The sequence below is a fragment of the Arachis ipaensis genome, chromosome B04 (genome assembly GCF_000816755.2).
Source record: "Arachis ipaensis cultivar K30076 chromosome B04, Araip1.1, whole genome shotgun sequence".
Classification (NCBI taxonomy): domain Eukaryota; kingdom Viridiplantae; phylum Streptophyta; class Magnoliopsida; order Fabales; family Fabaceae; genus Arachis; species Arachis ipaensis.
The window spans coordinates 27,689,401-27,712,656 of NC_029788.2; the positions used below are offsets into that span (position 1 = coordinate 27,689,401).

The window sequence follows — 23,256 nt, forward strand, 5'->3', positions numbered from 1 at the left end:
GATTTGTTTACTTTTAACTAAGTAGGTAGAATCATTTTGCATGTAGTTGCATTCATTTAGATAGGTTGCATTTCATACTTTCTTACATTCCTCTTCATCTTTATAGCTTCTCTTGAGCTTAGCATGAGGACATGCTAATGTTTAAGTGTGGAGAGGTTGATAAACCACTATTTTATAGTTTATCTTGTGCTCAATTGAGTGGATTTTATCAACTCTTTACCCACTTATTCATACTATTTGCATGTTTTACATTTTCCTTCCTGATTATGTACTTTGATTGAAAACATGCTTCTTTGGCCTTAAGTTCCCTATGTTTAATCCTCTCTTATTACCATTAGATGCCTTGATATGTGTGTTAAGTGTTTTCAGAGATTACAGGGCAGAAATGGCTTGGAGGATGGAAAAGAAGCATGCAAAAGTGGAAGGAGTACAAGAAGTTGGAGAAATTGCTAAGCTGTCCAGTCCGACCTCTTCGCACTCAAACGGCTATAACTTTAGCTACAGAAGTCCAAACGACACGGTTGTAGTTGCGTTGGAAAGCTAACGTCTGGGGCTTCGATTTGATATATAATATGCCATACTTGCTTTGACGCCAGGCGACGCGACCGCGTGATCCATGCGGCCGCATCGCAGTGACGAAAATTCAGCGAGTTTGAATTCGCAACCAGCGAATTCTGGGCTGTCTCCAACCCAGTTCTCGGCCCAGAAAACACAGATTGAAGGCTATAAAGTGGGGGAATGCATCCATACATGAACAAGATTTCATATTCACAATTTTAGGAGTAGATATAGTTTTTAGAGAGAGAGGTTCTCTCCTCTCTCTTAGGATTAGGATTTAGGATTTCTCTTAGTTTTAAGAGTGACTCTCAATCCAGGTTCAATGTTCTTTTATTTATTTTTCTAATTTAATTTATGAACATCCATGTCAGATTTAAGTTCTTTTGTTAATGCAATTTGAGGTATTTCAGTTTAATATTGCTTTCTTTTATTTACATGATTATTGCTTCCCATCTGAAGGCATTCTTATTCCAGTAGATTTACTTTTCCCCTTTTGGTTTTGGTTAAGAAATCAGTAACTCATGAGTTATCCAATTCAACAGCATAATTGATAATTGTTATCTTGCCAATTGAGTTGAACTTCAATAATCCCAATCTTTTCTTAGAAAATAAATAGGATTCGAAGATCAAACCAATTTATCCCTTGACTTTCCTTTGCTTTAGTAAAGGTTAACTAAGTGGAATTAAGATTCAACTTTCATTATTATTGATAAGGATAACTAAGTCTGGACTTCCAATTTCTCATACCTTTCCAAAAGTTTATTTTATAGTTATTATTATTTTATTTTACTTGTCATTCAACTAACTTTTTACCTTAATCCAAAACCCCAATTTACAAGACTCATAACCAATAATAAGAACACCTCCCTGCAATTCCTTGAGAAGACGACCCGAGGTTTAAATACTCGGTTATCAATTTCAAAGGGGTTTGTTACTTGTGACAACCAAAAAGTTTGTATGAAAGGACTTTTGAAGGTTTAGAAACTATACTTGCAACGAGGATTTATCCGCAAATTTCTAGACCACGCAAAAGTTCCTCTCATCACACCTCTTTCAACATCTATGAGGGCTCTTCCTGTGGCTAGGAATGACCTTCCTAGGATGATGGATTCATCTATATCCTCTCCCATGTCAAGAATCACAAAATTTGCAGGGAGGAAGAGCTCTCCAACCTTGACTTGTACGTTCTCCAATAGCCCATATGCTTGCTTCCGAGACTTGTCAGCCATTTCTAGTGCTATTCTTATAGGCTGCGCCTCTTGGATCCCCAACTTCTTCATTATAGAGAATGACATCAGATTTATGCTTGAACCAAGATCACACAATGCTTTCTCAAAAATAATATTCCCAATGGTACAGGGAATTAGGAAGTTTCCAGGGTTTGGCATCTTCTTAGGTAGCTTCCTCTGAATCAATGCATTACCCTCCTTGGTCAAGACTACAGTTTTATCTCCCTTCAAGACCTTCTTCTCAGAGAGTAGGCTTTTCATGAAGGCCATATAGGGAGGCATCTTCTCCAACAACTCAGCAAAAGAAATATTAATGTGAAACTTTTTGAAGATTTCCAAGAACTGAGTGAATTGCTCATGCTTGGTCTCTTCTTGTAGCTTTTGAGGGTGTGGTACTTCAAGCTCCTGTGCTACCAATGGGGCGTGTAGCAATGTCCCTCCAATATCTTCTTGATCGTTTTCTTCCTTCAATTTCTCAGCAACATACATCTCCTTAGATTCGGCCTCCTTGGTCATGGTGAGAGCTGATAAACCCCGATTTCGTGATTTATCTTGTGCTTATTTTGGGGGATTTTACCACCTTTTCCCACATTTATTCAATGAAATAGCATGGTTTTGTAATTCTCCCTTGAATTTTGCTTAAGTGTAAAAACATGCTTTTTAGGCCTTAAATTGGTAATTTTGATTCACTTTAATTCCATTCGATGTCTTGATATGTGTGTTGAGTGATTTCAGGTTTATAAGGCAAGTATTGGATGGAAGAAATGAGTAGAAAAGCATGCAAAGGGGAGAATGCATGAAGAAACAAAGATTGGGAATGCACCAAAGGATGCGCACGTGCACAAGGCGCACACGCGCAAAAGTGGTCTCGTCTATAGACGCGCACGCGTACATGCCGCTTCCGCGCGGATGGAGAATTTACCAATCGACGCGCACGCGCCGGTACTCTTACATGGCCCACTACAAGGCAAAACGCTGGGGGTGATTTCTGAGTGTATTTCATGCAAAATTGGAGTCCAAGCAAAGGGGGAGCAATTATTTTAGCCAACATGAGCCTTTAGTTAGTTTTCTAGAGAGAGAAGCTCCCTCTTCTCTCTAGAATTAGGTTAGGATTAGGTTAGATTATCTTGGATTCATGTTTAATTACTTGATTTCATCTTGTTTCTTTTACAATTTCTCATCTCTACATCTTGATTCTCTTAATTTTGATGTTAATTTCTCATTTTGCTCTCTTTTATGATGATGAACTCATGTTAGATTTGGATTTATTTTAATGCAATTTTGATGTTGATGTTTCTTTATTTGATGAATTGAGTTGTGATCTTACTTTTCTTGCAATTAGTAGTTGGTCGATTTTATTATTCTTGCAGTTTATGATATTTACTTTTATTGCACTCTATGTGTTTGATGAAATGTTCTCTTTAGTTTTTGAGTAGTTTTGTCAACTCTTGGTCTAAGCCAAGGGAATTGGGTAAACTTGAGTTATTGGGTATGATGGAATTGGTGAATTGAGAACCCATGGTAATCAATTTGATACCCATTGATGCTAACCCACTACTAAGTTAATTAGTAGGTAGGTTAGGACTTAAGGGTTGATGTGATCAAACCTATTTGACTTACTTCAAGCTTAGGAGTAAATGTTATGTACTTAAAGCTTTTGGGAAGTAGACTTAATAGGTTGGCCTCTCATAATTATCAATATTCGATTTGTTGACAAGGATGGTGATCTCAATTACCTAAGTCTTACCCAAGAGTTCTTTATTTTGCTCTCTTTACTTACTTACTTAATTTACTTTCTTGCCATCTCATGAACCAAAACCCCCCTTTACCCCTCCATAGCCAATAATTGAGCACTCCATTATTTCCTAGAGAGACGACCCGGAGTCTAAATACTTCGGTTAATTCTTATTTGGGGTTTGTTACTTGTGACAACTCAAATTTTTTATTGGGAGGATTGTTTGTTGGTGTAGAACTATACTTGCAACGAGAATTCATTCATTTTGTGTGAAATTCTATACCGACACGACAATTCATAACCTTTAAATCAAAATGGTGCCGTTGCCGGGGACATAATTGTGCTATGTTATTGGTTATTGTATATATTATGAATAGCTTGAATTTTGGGTTGTTTACTAGTTTTTGCTAGTTTAAGATTTTATCTTCTTTGTTTCTCATTAATTTTTGTTTTTATTTTCTCTTTCACTATGAATCCTCATCCTTTTGGCTATGAGTGTAGTTCAAACTATATTGTAGGAAATGGAAGCCCCAATAAGGATATGCATCAAGGATTTGGAAATCAAAGATGGGAGGAACCTCAAGCTTATGAACCACCTTCATGGCAACAACCTCCTACGAATTCTTATGGGTATAATCCTGATCCTAATGTGTATCAATCCAATGTGTGTGATGACCCTCATTGTGGTTGTCAATCACAATCATCATACACATGTGATCCCACTCCTCAATGTAGCCTACACCATACTCACAAGCCTCACACCACCATTCAACTCCATATGACCATAACTCATACACACCATATCAACCACCATTTGAATCATATATAGAACCACCACCATCCCAATATCAATACTCCCAAGAACCACAAATTCCACATACACCACCTCAGGAATTCCACCAATATGAACCACCTTCCAATTACAACAATCTTCCCTCAACCAATAAACCCTATCTTCCACTACCACCTTCTGACGAAGCCTTCATATTAGAACTGAGAGACCTTGAATCTCGTATCTTAAGGCGACAAGAGGAGGATGAAACTAAGTTTAAGGAGCTAAGAGCAAGGATAGCTAGCATGGTAGATGCCGTGAATCAACTAACATCTCACCTAAGCAAGAAGTGCAACAAGAGGAGAAGGTAGAGATTAGCAAACAAAAGGAAGTAGTGAATGGATGTTTGGGATATGTTGAGCACATAAAGGATGTTAAAGAGGAGAGTAAAGTTGCAGAAGTAAACAGAGAGTTGAAGGAAATCGATCAAGAAGTGGACTCCATTACCAGTGATTTTTTGCCTACACCGATCAATCTCCTTGACGATCTTGTTGAGTCTTATCCCAGTGGGTTAGAATGTAATGTTGAGAAGGATGTGCCACCTTCAAGACCTATTCTAAGTGAAGAAATGGAAGAAGTGTTCCAAGCAACAAGCCCTCCTATCTATGATGATTTCGCATCAACATATGATCCCTTCGATTTTGAAGAGTCCTTCCCCAAAATGCTTAAACTTGATAAGGAGGTAGACTTCACTAGACCTCCCATCTATGACGAGAGTGATGGAGAAGAGATACAAGAAATTGGTGAAGAAGAATGCGAACTTGAAGAAGCTTGGCATGAGGAGAAACTTGAAGAACCTTGCCAAGTGGTGGAAGCCTCTAGAAGAAGATGGACGGGAGTAGAGCATGCTTTATCAAGACCTTTGGGAACTCCTCCACCTTGTTCGCCATCCAATCCTTCGCTTGAGTGGATAAAACTTCTAACTCTCAGCTTTATTATCCCATTTGAGCATGGTCTGCTTGAGATGGATGGCCAACTTAGGGCGCTTTGTGGAATTAAGCGAAAGAGGAGGATGTTTAGTGGTTGGCGTTGTAAGTCTAGATTTATTATGGTTAGAAGCTCAAAATTGAGGAACATGAATTGGTGTAATGCTCAATTAAATGGGTCCAGGAGAGTAGTTTGGTGCTTTCATGAGAATTCTGCTTTCTCGTTGCCCGGACAAAGTCAGGGCAATCAACTAGAAGATGGGTGCGAGGACAAGATATGGGATCCTGGATTACCCTATGAGAGTCAATTTTGGGAGCTCATGTCTTGGAGGGGACCTCACTTAAGCTTAGTGAAGAAGGTTGGAACTTCTGACGACCGATTGAAGGACAAGCACTCTTGTAGGTTCAAGGATGGATACAAGCATAAGCCACCTTAACAAGAAGCCTCCCAATGTCCAACTTAAGGATTTAAACTAAAAAGTGCTTGGTGGGAGACACCCCACCATGGTAAACCCTTTCCATTCTCTTGTAGATATAATGAATGAATGAATCGATTTCCATTGTATATAATTTCTTTACTTCTTGATATATTTTTCTTGCTTGCTAAGGTGCTATTACATTCTATGCTTTAATTAGGGATAATTCTCTGAATTTGAGTTTTTGCTTGGATTGCAAGTTTCCTCAATTTGTTTGAAAAATCTCCAATATTTCAAAAATGTGTTTAATTTTGCATCTTAGCTAGTTTTAAAATTTTAGAGGAGGATAGGAAGGTTATGAGCTCTTTTTGATGCTCATTATTAAAAGAAAAAAAAACCAAGCCACGCGCAAGCGCATAGTGCGCGCGCGTCGGCTGCACATTTTAGCTTTCTAGGCCAAGGACCAGAGAGTTGTGCCACTAATGGGCCAACTCTGTGCCTCAACCCACGCGGACGCACGTTTTATGCGTCCGCGCCACTCCTTATTTTCTCACCCACGCGCTGGCGTACTTGGCGTCTCCGCGCCCATTCAATAAACTCAAGCCATGCACGCGAACGCGCACAGTGTGTGCGCGCGTCGATGCGTCTTAGCATCACCCAAGCCAAAGGACCCGAGAGTTATGCCAACTCTGGGCCTCTTTTGTGCCTCTGACCCAGCATACCCGCATGGACGCGCACCGTACGCATCCGCGCTGATCCCTAATTCTCCCATCTATGCGTAGGCGCGTATGGCGCTTCCGTGCCAATCCTTAATTACCTCCACCCATGCAGATGCGCATGGTGCGCGCACGCGTGGATTCAAATTTTTACTTACCCCAGGGACGCGAAGCCCTAGCGCATTCACGCAACTGCCTTCGTCCCTCACCTAACGTCTCTTCTCCTTCTCCCTTTCACCCATAACCACCACCATCCTCTCTACAACGAGCACTCTGGTGAGCACTCCGGCATACCACTGGCGTCACCGCGCGCGCCCAGCCCCCTCTTCCTCACTCCCTCTCTCTCACTCAACTCGCTCTGTCTCTGCCCTCTCTCGCAGCCAGCCCCTGCTCCGCCACAAGCACCGCCGCAACCCTCATTATCGCCGGTGCAAGCTCCACGGTGCCACCAGACCGCCGTTTGCTCTGGCCACTTTACCTTCCCTTCATTTGCCCCATTCAGTTTCTGCGTCCCAGGTTCCATACCCTCCCCTGTTCTGCTTCCCTTTTACTTCTTTATGTTAATTTCATCAATTAGTTAGCTTAGTTAGTTAGTTTAGTTTACTTAGGTGGTTAGCGAATCTGAGCTGAGTAGTGGATTTAGGATTAACTGAATATTTGCTGCTGTGTGAAATTGCTCTGTTTTCTTGGATTATTCTGTGTTCATTTAATCTGTGATGCTGCTTGCTTGTGTTTGATTAATGAAAGGAACTGCTGCTATTCTTTGAGCTATTTAATTTACGTTTCTGCTGAACTATTGGCTGTTTGTTGCATTCATATGAATTCATATATATGGTTTTATGTTTCGATTGTTGATGAATTCATATGGAACCTAATTTGCTGTTTGAACTTGGAAAATAGCCAATTTACTGCTGAAATACTGCCAGATTTTTCCTAACCATGTTCCATGAATTAGCAATTCTTTAAGTGGTGTAACAAGCTCTAGTTGATGATTTCTGTGTCAATTAGAATTTTGTTACCTAAAGGGTTTTGAAAAATCCTCATGGGCATGTTTACAGGTTTTTGGCTATGCTCCTAATGTTCTTTACTTGCTTGCAATGCTAATTTGTTATATGCATTGCATGATTAAGTAAATTTTCGGATTGACCATAAACTCGGTTTTCATTTAGAGTTAAGCCCAACTTGCTCGCTTTTACAAGATTGATGGTTTCTTCTACCTATGTGGCCATTGTGATTCAATCCCTCTATGCCCTTGGTCACATGGCACATGAATTTTTCAAATCTCATCTCAATCCTTGTGACTTGCATGCATTGTTGGAATTGGTGTTAAGTGTACTTAAATTACTTGTTTCTCAAGGTTTTGCTCTCACCAACACCAATTCACATAACTCTAACGATCCTTGCATTGAGTGATGGTTTGTTTCATATTAGTTGTTTTCTAGCTATACCATATTTCATCATCAATGACTTGATGCATTTCAAGATTGTGAACGTGCTTACATTCCTATTTTGTGCATTCCTCTTGAATTGAGCTAGTAACCACCATATCACTGATTTTCAAATTAATTTCTAACTTTAATCTGTTTAACCAACTAACTTCTTTTGGTTTTCAACTTAACTCTTTTGATCATTCTTTTGGATATGGTGTTTCTTAGGCTTGATAAACAAGCAATGTGCAAATGTAGTTTAAATTCTTGGTTTGAAGTTTAATTTGAATTTTGAATTCTTTTGCTTGCATTCCAAGAAACCTCTTTTCTTTCTTCACTTCATGAATATGCTTTGCTTTGAGTGCTTTGTATCTATTTGGCTATCTGCTTATATTGTATCATCTCTATTTTTCAGGATGTTAGACAAAGGAAAAGCCATATCCACTACTTCTAAAAAGAGAAAGCGCTCTAAGACCTCTACCCCCGCACCATATGCTAACTATGCCAAGAATCTGCTAAACAAAGAGGATAAGAAAAGTCAGCTGCTACCACCCACTGACCCGATCAAATTCCCAAACCTCTACTGCGAGCTACGCTTCTCCAGTTATAAGAAGAAAAATCTGAATATTGAGAAGAAGCTGAACCTTCCCAATGAAGTGAGGCGTGCCATAAACACCTGCATCTCAGAGTTGGGATTAGATTTCGTTGATAGGGACTTGGGAAGGATTAACATATCATAGGTTAAGGAGTTTTACTGTAACTTCTTCCGAGCGAACTTGGATTCAGTGCACTTAAGGGGTAGAGAGATTATGGTCACTGAGGCTGCCATCGGGGATGCACTGCTTTGCAGAGTTGGTACTCCTGACACTTGTGCCTACCATCAGGCAGAGGTAGCTCTCCTCTCCATGACTTTTGACTATGAGGCGCTTAAGCGCGTGATTTCCACACCGGACGCCCCCTGGGTGATGTATTCAAACAACAAGAAGCCCAAGGGGATACTATCCATATATCTATCTAAGGAGGCTAGGACCTGGCAGCAGATATTTGCCCACTATGTCTTGCCTACCACTCACTTCTCAGAGATTCCGATGGATATGCTAGTTCTGATTGGGTGTGTCATGGAGGGGAAAGAGGTGTATTTCCCCCGACTGATCAGGCATAGCATGTGGATAGCTCACATTCGCGGCTTGCTACCGTTTCCTACACTGGTCACCAGTTTAGTTGAGCTAGCTGATGTTCCATGGGAGGATGATGATATGACACCACCACCCCAAGAGGACGACGACAAGGAGGTTACCATTCCATGGGGTGGATGGGTGCACGAGAAGCCCCCGACCAGCCTCCGTTCTCGAGCGAGAGAGGTGGTTGAGGCAGCTAGACCCTCATCCTCCACGGCAGCAGGACCCACCTCTTCCTCAGCAGCCGCAGCATCCTTACCACCACCACCACTAGCACCTGAGCCAACTTATCTATTAGTACAGCACCTTCTTCGCTTCATGGTGCGCTTCGAGCGTCATGTCATGCAACGGACCGCATCGACCAGGTATTTGTATCACAGGGCATCGAGCTACCACCGCTCCCAAACTCTTCCGCTTCCGACGAGCAGGATTAGGAGGAGGAGCTGGCTGAGGAGCCGACTCATCAGGATGCACTTCCAGAGACACAGGCCACCACTGAGGTCCAGCAGCCTCCTGAGGATCCACAGACACATCCAGAGCCACAGCCAGTCCTAGTCCCACAGCCTGAGCCTGAGCCACAGCCCGATGCGATTGTTGACCCCATCCCAAGCTTCAGCAGTAGCATCGAGGGCGATGCTTGATTCTAAAGTGTGGGGAGGTCACCGCTCGTGACCGGTGTTTACATTTATGTGGTGAACTTTCGGACATCTATTTCTATTTTCTGCTGCACTTTATGTTTTAGATCCTTTTGGGATTACTGTACATATTTGCTATTGTGGATACTTTTATTTTGGTAGTTGCACACTTTTAGTATATATATATGTTTTGCATCTTAGTTTTTGATTGTGATTAGAAAAGTGTTTTGGGATTGCTAAAAATCTAGTTAACCCTTTTATATAAGAATTGTGTTTTGATTGAAAAAGGGGTAAACTAGGAAAATTTTTAAATTTTCTAAATCACAACATTGCACTGGAATAAGCTTAGTCAATATGATGAAAACTTCCAAGAAATTCATTTTTAGGGTACCACCCAATTGGTTGAAAAATTTTTTTTTGGAACTTGCTTGAATTATACACTTGTGGATCATGTTTTGAGCAAAGAACACAAGCATGTGAGATTTGAGCCTAATTGTGTGGTTACATCCTATAACCACTTACTTTCATTCTTGTGTGCATTATTCTCTTCCTATGATTGTAATCTTTGATTTGTTTGATTCTTTATGTCCATTATTTTGTGTATACATGCATTTATATGATTGAGGCCATTGTTCAAATAGCTCACTTACCCAAAATAACCTACCTTTTATCTTCCATTGTTAGCCAATTTTGAGCCTATGCTTAACCCAATTGTTCATAATTATAGCACACTACAAGCTTAAGTGAAAAACAATAAATGTCCCTTGTTTGGATCTTTGATTAGCTTAGGCTAGTGAGAGTGTTCATTACTTGATTTTGGGAAGGTTGGGTATATTGGGTAGAGATAAAAGTGTGTTTATATTTTTATTGAAAAATTTTTAGGAATTGGGTATATGCTCATGCATTAATCATATGTAAACCATATGCATTGATGTTCTTGTAAATATTATAAAAAAAATTTAATTTTTACAACAAAAAGGGAACAAAAAGGGTCCCAAAGTTTAAGGTTTCATAAATTCAATGCATATGTGTGGTAATAAAAAAGAAAATGCATGAATGCGTGAAAAGTGAACAATGGATAGCTAGGTTTGTTTAGAATTGTTTAGGTTGTCATATGTTAGGTGGGAAGTTTAAGTTAATCAAAGATTCAAATTTCAAGCTCACTTGACCATATGTATCCTACCTTGACCCTAGTCCCATTACAACCTATGGAAAGTCCTCTTGATATTTGTATGCATGCATAAAGTAATTGTTGATTGTTAGATGGAAAACAAATCTTGGAAAGCATGATTAGGAAAGAATTGAGTGAATCAACCCCATACACTTGAGTGCATAGAGCGGATACACATCCGACGAGGGTTCAATCGCTCAATTACATGTTTCCACCCATAATCATCTTTTCTTGCAAGTTTATGAACTCTTTCAAATGATTAAATCTAATTGTGGTTTGCTTTAATTGCTAATACCTTAGCCCTTGTGCTTGCATGTGTATTCTTGAAAATTGATTTATTTTGACTAAGCCATTGCATCATGTAAATAGATTGCATTTAGTTAGTTGCATTGAATAAATGTTAATACCCTTTGCTTCTTCTTGATTTTAGCATGAGGACATGCTTAGTTTAAGTATGGGGAGATTTGATAAACCCCGATTTCGTGATTTATCTTGTGCTTATTTTGGGGGATTTTACCACCTTTTCTCACATTTATTCAATGAAATAGCATGGTTTTGTAATTCTCCCTTGAATTTTGCTTAAGTGTAAAAACATTCTTTTTAGGCCTTAAATTGGTAATTTTGATTCACTTTATTTCCATTCGATGCCTTGATATGTGTGTTGAGTGATTTCAGGTTTATAAGGCAAGTATTGGATGGAAAAAATGAGTAGAAAAGCATACAAATGGGAGAATGCATGAAGAAACAAAGATTGGGAATGCACCAAAGGATGCGCACATGCACAAGGCGCGCACGCGCAAAATTGGTCTCGTCCATAGACGCGCACGCGTACATGCTACTTCCGCGCGGATGGAGAATTTACCAATCGACGCGCATGCGCACATGCGCACATGGCGTGCACGCGCTGGTACTCTTACATGGCCCACTTAAAGGCAAAACGCTGGAGCAATTTCTGAGCTGCCTAGGCCCAAATCCAACTTGTTTCTGAGTGTATTTCATGCATAATTGGAGTCCAAGCAAAGGAGGAGCAATTAGTTTAGCCAACATGAGCCTTTAGTTAGTTTTCTAGAGAGAGAAGCTCCCCCTTCTCTCTAGAATTAGGTTAGGATTAGGTTAGATTATCTTGGATTCATGTTTAATTACTTGATTTCATCTTGTTTCTTTTATAATTTCTCATCTCTACATCTTGATTCTCTTAATTTTGATGTTAATTTCTCATTTTGCTCTCTTTTGTGATGATGAACTCATGTTAGATTTGGATTAATTTTAACGCAATTTTGATGTTGATGTTTCTTTAATTGATGAATTGAGTTGTGATCTTACTTTTCTTACAATTAGTAGTTGGTCGATTTTATTATTCTTGCAGTTTATGATATTTACTTTTATTGCACTCTATGTGTTTGATGAAATGTTCTCTTTAGTTTTTGAGTAGTTTTGTCAACTATTGGTCTAAGCCAAGGGAATTGGGTAAACTTGAGTTATTGGGTATGATGGAATTGGTGAATTGAGAACCCATGGTGATCAATTTGATACCCATTGACGCTAACCCACTACTAAGTTAATTAGTAGGTAGGTTAGGACTTAAGGGTTGATGTGATCAAACCTATTTGACGTACTTCAAGCTTAGGAGTAAATGTTACGTACTTAAAGATTTTGGGAAGTAGACTTAATAGGTTGGCCTCTTATAATTATCAATATTTGATTTGTTGACAAAGATGGTAATCTCAATTACCTAAGTCTTAGCCAAGAGTTCTTTATTTTGCTCTCTTTACTTACTTACTTAATTTACTTTCTTGCCATCTCATGAACCAAAACCCCCCCTTTACCCCTCCATAGCCAATAATTGAGCACTCCATTGTTTCCTAGAGAGATGACCCGGAGTCTAAATACTTTGGTTAATTCTTATTTGGGGTTTGTTACTTCTGACAACTCAAATTTTTGATTGGGAGGATTGTTTGTTGGTGTAGAACTATACTTGCAACGAGAATTCATTCATTTTGTGTGAAATTCTATACCGACACGACAATTCCTAACCTTTAAATCAAGAGCTTTGCACTCTTCTCTTGGATTTAGTTTTGTATTACTTGGAAGAGTGTTAGGAGGTCTCTGAAGTTTCTGAGAGTATGGCAATTTGGCTCTATACTCTAGGGCCTTAGGTAGTGCAGGATGAGTGTCCAGAGTGATCGGAAAGGGATTATCAGGGTGCTAGGGGGGAACATCCTTTGCCACTGCAATTTTGTTCTCTTGTGTTTCTTTTTCAATCTGCTTCTTAGTAATTTGTGCCTCTGTACTTGCCACTTGATCACTTATCAAGGTGATGGTCTTGCACTCCTTTCTGCTATTGAGGACCATATTAATTAGTGCAAGTTGCTTAGATATTCGTTGGTCCTTCTGTTTTATTTGCATCTCCAAGTCCCTGAGTGAGACCCTGAATTCCTGCATAAAACTTTGTTCGCTTTTGTAGAGTTCTGCAATAATGGATGCCAAGTCAGAGGTACCCTGAGGATGTAGAGGTTGAGAAGGAAAGTTGTTGACTGGATTCTGATTAAAATCACCCTGAGCATTGTTGGCATAATTCGGTTGCTGTCTCTAAGGTTGCTCTCTCCACCCAAAGCTTGAGTAATTCCTCCACTCTTGATTAAAATGCTGAGAATAAGGAGTATTATAGGGGTTTCTGGAGGGATTCCTCATGTAATTGATCTCCTCATGTGCATAGTGGTCATAGTTGCAAGTTTCATCTTTAGGAGGGCTACCACGCATACTATAAGGAAGATTTGGAGAGGAGCTCTAAATTTTTGCAACTGGGTTCTGTGTGCCACCCAATTGTTGAGTGAGAAAACTTATTTGTTGACGTATAAGCTTGTTCTGAGCACGAAGTGAATCTACAGTCTCCATTTCCTGAGCTCTTTTCCTAACTGGAGTCCTCTTAGATGAGTATAAGTACTAGTTATTGGCAACCATCTCAATAATCTCATCCGCCTCTTCGGGTATCTTTTTCATGTGCAAAAAACCACCTGCAGAGTGATTCAATGACCTCTTGGCCTTCTCAAAGAGACCTTCATAGAAGATGTCTATCTTGACCTAATCTGAGAACATATCATGGAGGCATTTCCTGAGCATCAGCTTGTATCTCTCCCAAGCATCATAGAAGGACTCGTTCTCTTCCTGCATGAAGGTCTGAACCTCTGTCCTTATCTTAGTCAATCTCCGTAGGGGGAAAGAACTTGTTCAGGAACTTGCTGACAACTTTATTCCAAGTGTTCAAACTCTCCTTGGGTTGGGTGTCTAGCCAATCCTTTGCTTGATCCCTCATAGCAAATGGGAAAAGTATTAGCCTGTAGACTTCAGGATCCACTCCATTGGTCTTCACAGTATCATAGATTTGTAGAAAGTTAGAGATGAACATATTAGGGTCTACGTGTGGAAGACCCTAAAACCGGCAATTTTGCTACACTAGGATGATCAGCTGTGGATTGAGCTCAAAGTCAGCTGCTCCAATATGAGGTACACTCATACTGCTTCCATAGAAATTAGGAGTGGGGGTTGTGTAAGAGGCCAAGATTCTCCTGAATTGTGTATTCCCATTTAGATCCATAATAAAATATCCCTGTGAGAGCTCCCGGTGAACCAAAGAAAGTGGAAGTTTCTATGTCGAAGTATAGAGAGCTCTTGGTGAGATATCCTATAAAACTTAAGAAAATAAAATAAAATAAAGTAAGAAATACACTAAGAAAATTAGAAAATAAGGATAAAAAGAGAACTTAAGATTTTTGAAAACTAAAACGAAAAGAAAAGACCTTAAAATTTTAAAATTAAAAGAAAGAAAGAACACTAAAGAGATTTCAAACTTAAAATCAGAAATTAAAAGAAAAAAATTAGGAAAAAACTCGAAAAGAAAGAAAAATAAATAAAACCAAAAATAAAAAATTAAAAGGAGAAGTAAATAAAAAAAACTAATAAAAATACCTAATTTAAGCAACAAAACAACTAGTAGTTGTCAGTCACAAACAATCCCCGGCAACAACGCCAAAAACTTGGTGCAGGAATTCAAATTCGCACAGCTTAACTGGCAAGTGCACCGGGTCATTCAAGTAATACCTCAGGTGAGTGAGGGTCGATCTTACGAGGATTGTCGGGCTGAGCAAGCAATGGTTGTCTGGTTGGACTTAGTCAGATGAATCAAAAGGGGTTTGGTGAGTTGCAATTCACATGAAATAATAGACAAGAAAATAAAAAAAGCAATAAGCAGTTTGGTGTGAAAGCAGTGTGAAAAAACGGTTAAGGTCTCGGAGATGTTTACTTTTTTCGGATTAAAAGCTCTTACCAACTATTTTAAGAATGAATGATTCATTCTATGGCAAACTGTAAATGTCTAAACCCTAATCTCTTAGTGATTTAGCCTCCTCTAACCTTCATTAATCGCCACTTTTATGGTCACTTAACTCCGATTAGAGGGTGAAGTTCAGAAAACTAGTTTAGTACCACAAAAACCCTAATTGCCCAAGACTAACAGGATTATATGTCACATATTCAAGTTAGTTCATGCAATTAGCAATTTAAGAGGAATTTGTTTCCAAGCTGTAATTCAAGCAAGATAACTCTCTCGAAAATCACATGAACTCATGTAGAAAAGGGTCATACTCTCGTTTCATCCAGTTCATAAGATTAAGATAAAAAACAATCCTTAGAATTGAATCAAGCATTAGTTAAAATAGAAGAATAATTGTTCTAATCCATAGAAATAAACAGAGCTCCTAACCTTAACCAAGGCGGTTTAGTTGCTTATAACTTACAGAAAAAACAGGGTTCTGAAAAGTGCAGAAGGAAGAAGATCCTAAACCTAAGTGATCTTTTCCTTTAAATATTAACCTAATTTGAAACAAAAATAAAATAAAATAATAAATTCTAAACCTAAAAGATATTATTTGTAATTAAAAATTACACAAAGAAAATAAAATATAACTAATAGGTGATAAATTCACTTGGAAGGCCCAAAGAAGGGTGATTTCGGATAGCTGCTAGTGTTTAACACCAGTTTGGACATTAAACGCCCAAAGGAAAGTGTCAACATTCAGATTCTGTCTCCCCTGTTGAGCGCTAAACGCCAGGCTCAACGTTTAGCGCCAAATTTGACAGTGATTCTAGAAAAAAAGTATAGACTATTATATATTGTTGGAAAGCTTTGAAAGTTGGCTTTCCAACACCGTTAAAACTACATCATTTGGACCTATTCAGTTCAAGTTATGCTCATTGGAATGCAAGGAGGTCAAGATTGACAACATCTACTTTCTTCCTTTGTTTTTTCGCAAAACTATGCCAAATTTGTCCGAATTTCACCAAAAATAATAGAAATACCAAAACAACTCAAAGTATCATCCAAAGAGGATTTTTGCACTAAAATATAATAAAACTTAATAAAATCTAACTAAAAATAACTAGAAAATGCTAGGAAAAAGGGTATAAGATGCTAACGCATAATTGCACAGTCTGTGTGATTGGTTAGATGGCTGTTATATGCCCCGTGTAAGATATCAAATGGGAGAAGACTGTGATATGGCCCGTGTGAGAGATTAGACTAATGTCACACGTCCCGTGTTGAGAGATTAGACTTGTTTTTTTAGTTTCAGTATTAAATTAAACCAATTAAGAAGTGGCTTGTGGAAATTGCTTAGGGTAGTGACGAGCAACCAAATTGTAGGTTAGCATTTTCTCCAAATAGATCTTCGTTGCAAGTATAGCTCCGAACCAACAATTGGCCAATAGTCAAATTGTTATTCTAAAGATTGTCAAAATTCAAAGAAAATATAAACCGAGAGTTTTTAGACTCCCGGGTCGTTCTCCATAGGAACTAATACCGACGAGTGCATACAATTTTGGTTGTGAGAAGCAAGGGGTTTCAATGATTGAATAAACAAATAAATAGATAATAGAATAAGACAAAATTGTAATTAATAAAGTAATGAAGGAATAAAAGAACTACGTATGTAATAGAAACAAGTAATACTCAAAATTGGTGGAAAAGTGGTTTAAAACATAAATGAAACCTTGACTTGGGATGAGTTGTGGAATTCCTTCCTTGCCATAACCACACCTATGATAATTGTGATGGATTAATCTCACTAAGTCAACCCTTAACATCTATGGATAGGTCAAGTGAGCATAATTGTCATTACTCCATAAATCCTAACTAACTTACCAAATTAATTGGTAAAAAGCTAGCGTTAGCGGAAACAATAACAACTAACAACCCAATAATTATCACTAAATGTTGGACATTATGGCTCTAGTAATTCAGACACTCATTTTCCCAAGCCAAGGAGTGGAAATCTACCCCATAATTAAAATTGGCATTTCATCAAACACCTAATAGGCATAATAATAAAATATAGCAAAATTGGGAAAATGATGAAAGCTATAAACCACAAATGTTCAAAATCAATAGAAGCAACTCAAACAAACATATGATAAGCATCAAACATCAAATTTATGAACTCAAACTCAAAATTGCAAAACCATGTATATATTGACAAGAGAAATGAAAATGCAAGAAAGTGTAGAACAAGTAATGTAATAAAAGAGAAATTAAAGAAATACTTACAATGAGATAGCAAACTCCATGACCAAAATTGAACTATAAAATGCTACATCAAAACCTAATTAAAACCCTAAGAGAGAATTTGTATACTACACTACTCCTACTCCTACTATGTGTTTTCTATCTAAAATTGAGCTCCACTACCTAATGCCTTCATATGAGATGTTGCCCCCTTCATATAGCCTTTGATTTCAGCGTCCCAGTCTTAAAAAATGGGCCAAAAAACCACCAAAACGCGAGTCCACGGGACTTTTTAATGGAGGCACGCGCAGGGACCTGTGCGTACGCACAGGGGGTTGTGCATACGCACACATGGCTGTGTGCTTCTCTTTTGTTTTCTTCATGTTTTCTTCCTTCGTACATGCTTTCTTCCACTTTTGCCTTGCCAAACTTGCCTTTAGGACCTAAAATCACTCAACAAACATGTCATGACATCGAATGGCATAAAAGTGGGATTAAAATCACTAATTTAAGTTCAAAAATGCATGTTTTCATAATTAGGCTCAATTAAGGGAGAAAACACAAAAGCATGCTATTTAGGTGAATAAATGTGGGTTTATATGATGAAATCCACTCAAATCAAACCAAAATATACCGGAAAATATGGACTCATCAATTCTCCCACACTTAAACAATAGCATGTCCTCATGCTAAACACATACAAAGGAAAAGGATAAAAGGGCAAGCAACTTATTCAATGCAACTATGCAAAATGCTATCTATCTTTATCTATACTATGATTTTCTCTTGAGTTTGGTAAAAACAAACAAGAGAATTCCTATCAATCCAAGATAAAACCTTAGGGCTAAGGTAAGAAAATATAGCAATATAACCAAAATCCAAAGATTTGGATTGAGATTTTCAAACTAACAACCAAGCAACTTGCAAGAAGATACAATATAGCAGATAAGAACATAGAATTGAGCTATCGAACCCCTCACCGGATGTGTTTACACTCTATGCGCTCAGTGTTTAGGGTTTAATCACCCAATTCTCCTTTAATCATGATTTTCAAAGATTTGCAAGTCATCTAACAATCAACTAATATTTGATGCATAAAAAACAAATATCATGAGGTCTTTGGATGGTTGTAATGGGGCTAGGGTCATGGTAAGATCAATATGGTTAAGTGAACTTAGTGAATTAGATCTTTGATTAGCTCAAGTATCCACCTAATCCTATACCATCCCATATACACATAACAAAAGCACCTAACTACCCATTTATCTTCTATCTCACATTTACTCATGCATTTTCTTTCCACAACATAAACATATGCATCCTTTATTCACTTTTTTTTTCATATGCTCTTATGCACAAAACTTGATTTGATTGATTTTTTTGTATAAAAAATTCCTTGTTTTTGTCAACAAGAGAAGATGCATATGTTTTGAACAACGAATGCATGAGTATTACCCTATTATCCAAATTTTCTCAATGAATATCCCAAATAAGCTCATCACCAATGTTTCTCAACAATCTTCCCTCACACTTAGATTACACACACTACTCCACCCAAGCTGATCAAAGAATAATTCAAGGACATTAATAGTTTTTCGCTTTAGGGAGAATAATGTACTTAGAATTACAACAAAAGGGGATTTAAAGGCTCAAAAAGGGTTACAAAGGTGAATGCAAGAGTTGGCCATATGGGTTAGTGAGTTCAATAACAAGAATGGCCTCAATCATACTAAATGCAATCAAACACCAAAAATAGGACATATAGATTCATGCAAATCTAAGATTACAATAAAAAGGAGTATAATCACACATGAACAAACTTTATGGTTGAGAATATGCAACCATCTATTCGAGCTCAAATCTTGCAAGGTATGTTGTTCTAGCTCTTTTTCTATGTTCTATGAAAAAGGATGCTTCAAGCAAGTTGAAAAACAATTTTCAATTCAATCAATGGAATGCCCCAAAAGGAATTTCTTGCAAATTCTTTGTTGTTTCACCAAACTTATTTCCTATATGTATGTATATTGTGATGGATGCAATTTTTAAAAATTTTCCTAGTTCTAGTCCTAATTTTCAACAACCAAAAACTAACATGAACAATTAGGACAAAATTAAACTAGGCATTATACTATTGACATCATCCAATCACAATTTCTATCTATAAAATATATACTAAGAAAAGGATGCAAAAATGCAACATGCCATAGCTAGCAATAAACTATGCATAAGCTAAGATATATATACTAGAAAAAAATGGAATGCAACTGTTAAAAATAACTCTAAATATCTACAAGAAACATAATAAAAGGAAACAAAAATAAAGTGCAAAGTGTTCGGAAAAGAGAATTTACACCCCAAAATGACGAATCCTCCCCCACACTTAGGCATTGCATGGTTCTCCTTGCACGAACACAATCCAGGGAGAATGTCTCTAAAGTTCCTCCACCTTCCGCTGGCGGATGCGGGACTTGGGTTGTGTGGAAATTGCCAAGTCCAATGCATGCTCGGCATCTCTATCCTCAGTGTCCTCCTCATCTCCTGGCTCCTTGCCTCATGTCTTATCCTAAAAAAGAATGAATAAAGTATAATCAGGGATCATAGGGCAAGTAGCAAAAAAGGGTAAAGGAGAGAGTAAATAAGCATCTAATTGAGGAAGTGTGCATAGCAGTGTGGCATGATAAAAAATTATGAGCCACGTGTTTATTCGAATTATGTGCGTGGTTAGAATACACACAATGATCGGTTAAAATGGCATCCACACAATCAAAAAGTAAGAATGAGTTCCTCAACCAAATGACCTAAGATGCAAGCAATGAATGAGCATCAGTTAAATACAAGCAAGCTTAGACAATTGCAACAAGTGTGAATTGAATTTAGGAAATATTGGATATTGAAGTTGTGGAAGTAAAAGTGCAAAATTAATAAAATAGCACAACAAGCAATAACCAATTCAATGATGAAAGGAAAATTGCTTATTCATCCTTAGGAATAATCAAATAATCACATGGTTAAGGTGTTTGTTACAAAAAGTGACAAACTTGATAGAATCAAGTTAAGCCAATTCAAACAAACGCAAAGCATTAACAAGAAACAAGGACCTTGTGATGTGATCATATTAACTAAAAATCTATAGTGAACAAGCAATTCAATTCAATTCATTAAATTCCATGTGCATTCATAAAAGTTTCACCTAATATGCAACAAAATGTAAATGTGTAAATCCAATTAGGTGATAGTAATTTAAGGCAAGGTATAAATGCATTGATGAAATTCAATCAAAAAGCAACCCAATCAAACAACAGGCAAACACTTGCAACTTATTTAATTACTAAGATGAAAAATGAAATGCAAAGAAAACTAAGTAAAATAAGTAGAAAAAGATGGAAAAAGCAAGGTAGGGGAGGGATTGAGGGGGTGGAAGTGCGTTAGGGCTTATAGAAAAGCGCAAACAAAATTTTGCCCAAACAGCACTTGTGCGTACGCACAGGCATGTGTGCGCCCGCACAAGGTGTGCGAGTGCTCCGGACAGAACGAGGATGTAGAAGTGTGCGCGCGCACAGAGGATTTTTTTTTTTGAAATGGATCATGTGTGCGTGCGCACACAGGTCCGTGCGCACGCATAAGAGTGAAAAGGAAAGGGGTTCATGCGCACAAGCTGTGCCAACGCTCCTAACAGAGGGAGTGTATGGACGTGTGCATACGCACAACACTGTGCACTCGCACAAAGGGTGCGAATAAAGGGGTGCGTGCGTACGCACAGGTGCATGCGCACGCACAAAGCACAAAACACAGGGGAATGTTCGCGCACAAGGCGTGCTGGCGCTGTGAACAGGGGGCATAAAGGCTTGTGTGCATATGCACAGATGGGTGCGTACGCACAGAAAGCAAAATTCTGTTGTTGTGTGCGTGCGCACAGGGTTGTGCGCACGCACATGCCCTGTTTTTCCCAAATATTTTTCTTCAAAATTCTAAGGCACCAAGCCTTAGCTCAACCAAAATTCAACCCCAAAATATTCAAAACTTCACAAAATCATGATCCATACTAAAATTAACCTACTAAACTCAAAATTAAATTAATCCTAGGCTAACTAAGACAAGTAAACATGCAATAATCTAGGACTATAAGCAAAGAGAGAGAGTAAGAAAGATGTTACCATGGTGGGATGTCTCCCACCTAGCACTTTGGTTTATAGTCCTTAAGTTGGACTTATTGAGGAGACTCTTGTTAGGGTGGCTTGTGTTTCCACTCCTCCTTGAATCTCCATCCAAGCTTGCACTTAGAGGCTCCTCCGGGATCCCATATTCTAGGCATCTGGTCACCTTCTTGTTGATTTCTATGCTCCAAGCTGGATGGACAAGTTCTTAAATTACCCTTGTAGCACCTCAACACTCTCCGAAAATCACTCAATTGTGCTTCACACCATGCTTGAACTCCAAGTCTTGAATTGGTTTTCTTGAAGAACCTTGGATCCACTTGGCAACCAACACTCCTTTCTCCACCATTCACCAACCCAAAAAGGATCTTGAGTTGGTAGTCCGTCTCCAAGATAGCATATTGATGGGGGCCAATAAAGCCCATAGGTGAAATTGTCACCCACTTAATATGCTTTTGGTTGACAACTCCTTCCTCACCAACCTTTTCCTCATCTTCTCCATCACTCACATCATAACAAGGAGGTTGTGAGAAGTCTACCTCCATGTCTTTCTTAAACTCAATGGGGAGAGGCTCATTAGGATCATTAAGGGGATTGACCAAGGAGGACAAAAAATCATCAATGATGGAATCCTCATCTTGATCAATCTCCCTCAATTCTCCTTTTCTCTCCTCCGGTTTACATACTCCACTTTCTCCCTCTTGTTTCACTTCCTGCGCTACCCCTTCTTCTTTTTCTTGTGGCTCCATGCCTTCATCTTCACTACAAGCTTTAATTGACCCTCCACATTCCTCAAGAGGAATGCCTTGATCGGATGAGTGTAGTAGGAGCAAGTGGTTTACTGCCTCGGCTATGTAGCCATGAATTGCCCTTGTGTCCTTCGGAATCCTTCTTTCTCTTGTAGAAAAGTTTGAAGGTCTTGATGGTCTTGGGTCAAGGGTGGGGAAGCTTCACGTTGGGGTGAAAGTTGAGGTTCATAATTAGGGAGAAAGGTTGTATATGTGGGAGGTGGTTCATTTTGGTAAATGTCTTGAGGTGGTATGTAAGAAGTTGGATGATGATATTGGTGTGGTGTTTAAACATGTGGTGATTGAGGATTATGTTGAGGGTATGGGGTATAGGCATATGGTGGTGGAGGTATGTAATCATTATGAAATCCACCATATGCTTTATTTGGGTGTGCATATTGGGGAAGGTTTGGCTCATTGTAGTATAGAGGAAGTTGTTCTTTCCAAAATTTATGCTCCAATCCTATAATGCAATCCAAAATTGAAGTTATCAATCCCTACAAAATGATCACAACCAAACTCCAAACCAAGAGGGTGATAACTCATAGAGAGAATAGGAAATAAAAACAAAAGACATTAATTAACAAAACAAACAAAATCCTAATTACCAACAAAAGCAAACAAACAACCAAAAAGTATCTATTCACACTATTCACATATTAACAACCAAAACTATAACACTCATGATGCTAGCTCCCCAGCAACGGCGCCAAAATTTGACGAGCGACCAAATTGTAGGTTAGGATTTTCTCCAAATAAATCTTCGTTGCAAGTATAGCTCCGAACCAAAAATTGGCCTATAGTCAAATTGTTATTCTAAAGATTGTCACAATTCAAAGCAAATATAAACCGAGAGTATTTAGACTCTCGGGTCATTCTCCCTAGGAGCTAATGCCGACGAGTGCATACAATTTTGGTTGTGAGAAGTAAGGGGT

General features: G+C 38.5%; 1 protein-coding gene across 1 annotated transcript in view; it reads right to left on the minus strand.

Moving 5' to 3' along the window:
* The window catches only part of LOC110271474, a 16,227-nt gene extending 13,924 nt beyond the window's left edge, over positions 1–2,303 (minus strand). The window contains exon 1 of the mRNA XM_021122404.1: positions 1,607–2,303. Within this exon, the coding sequence (XP_020978063.1) occupies positions 1,607–2,303 (697 nt within the window). The remainder of the gene's footprint in view (positions 1–1,606) is intronic.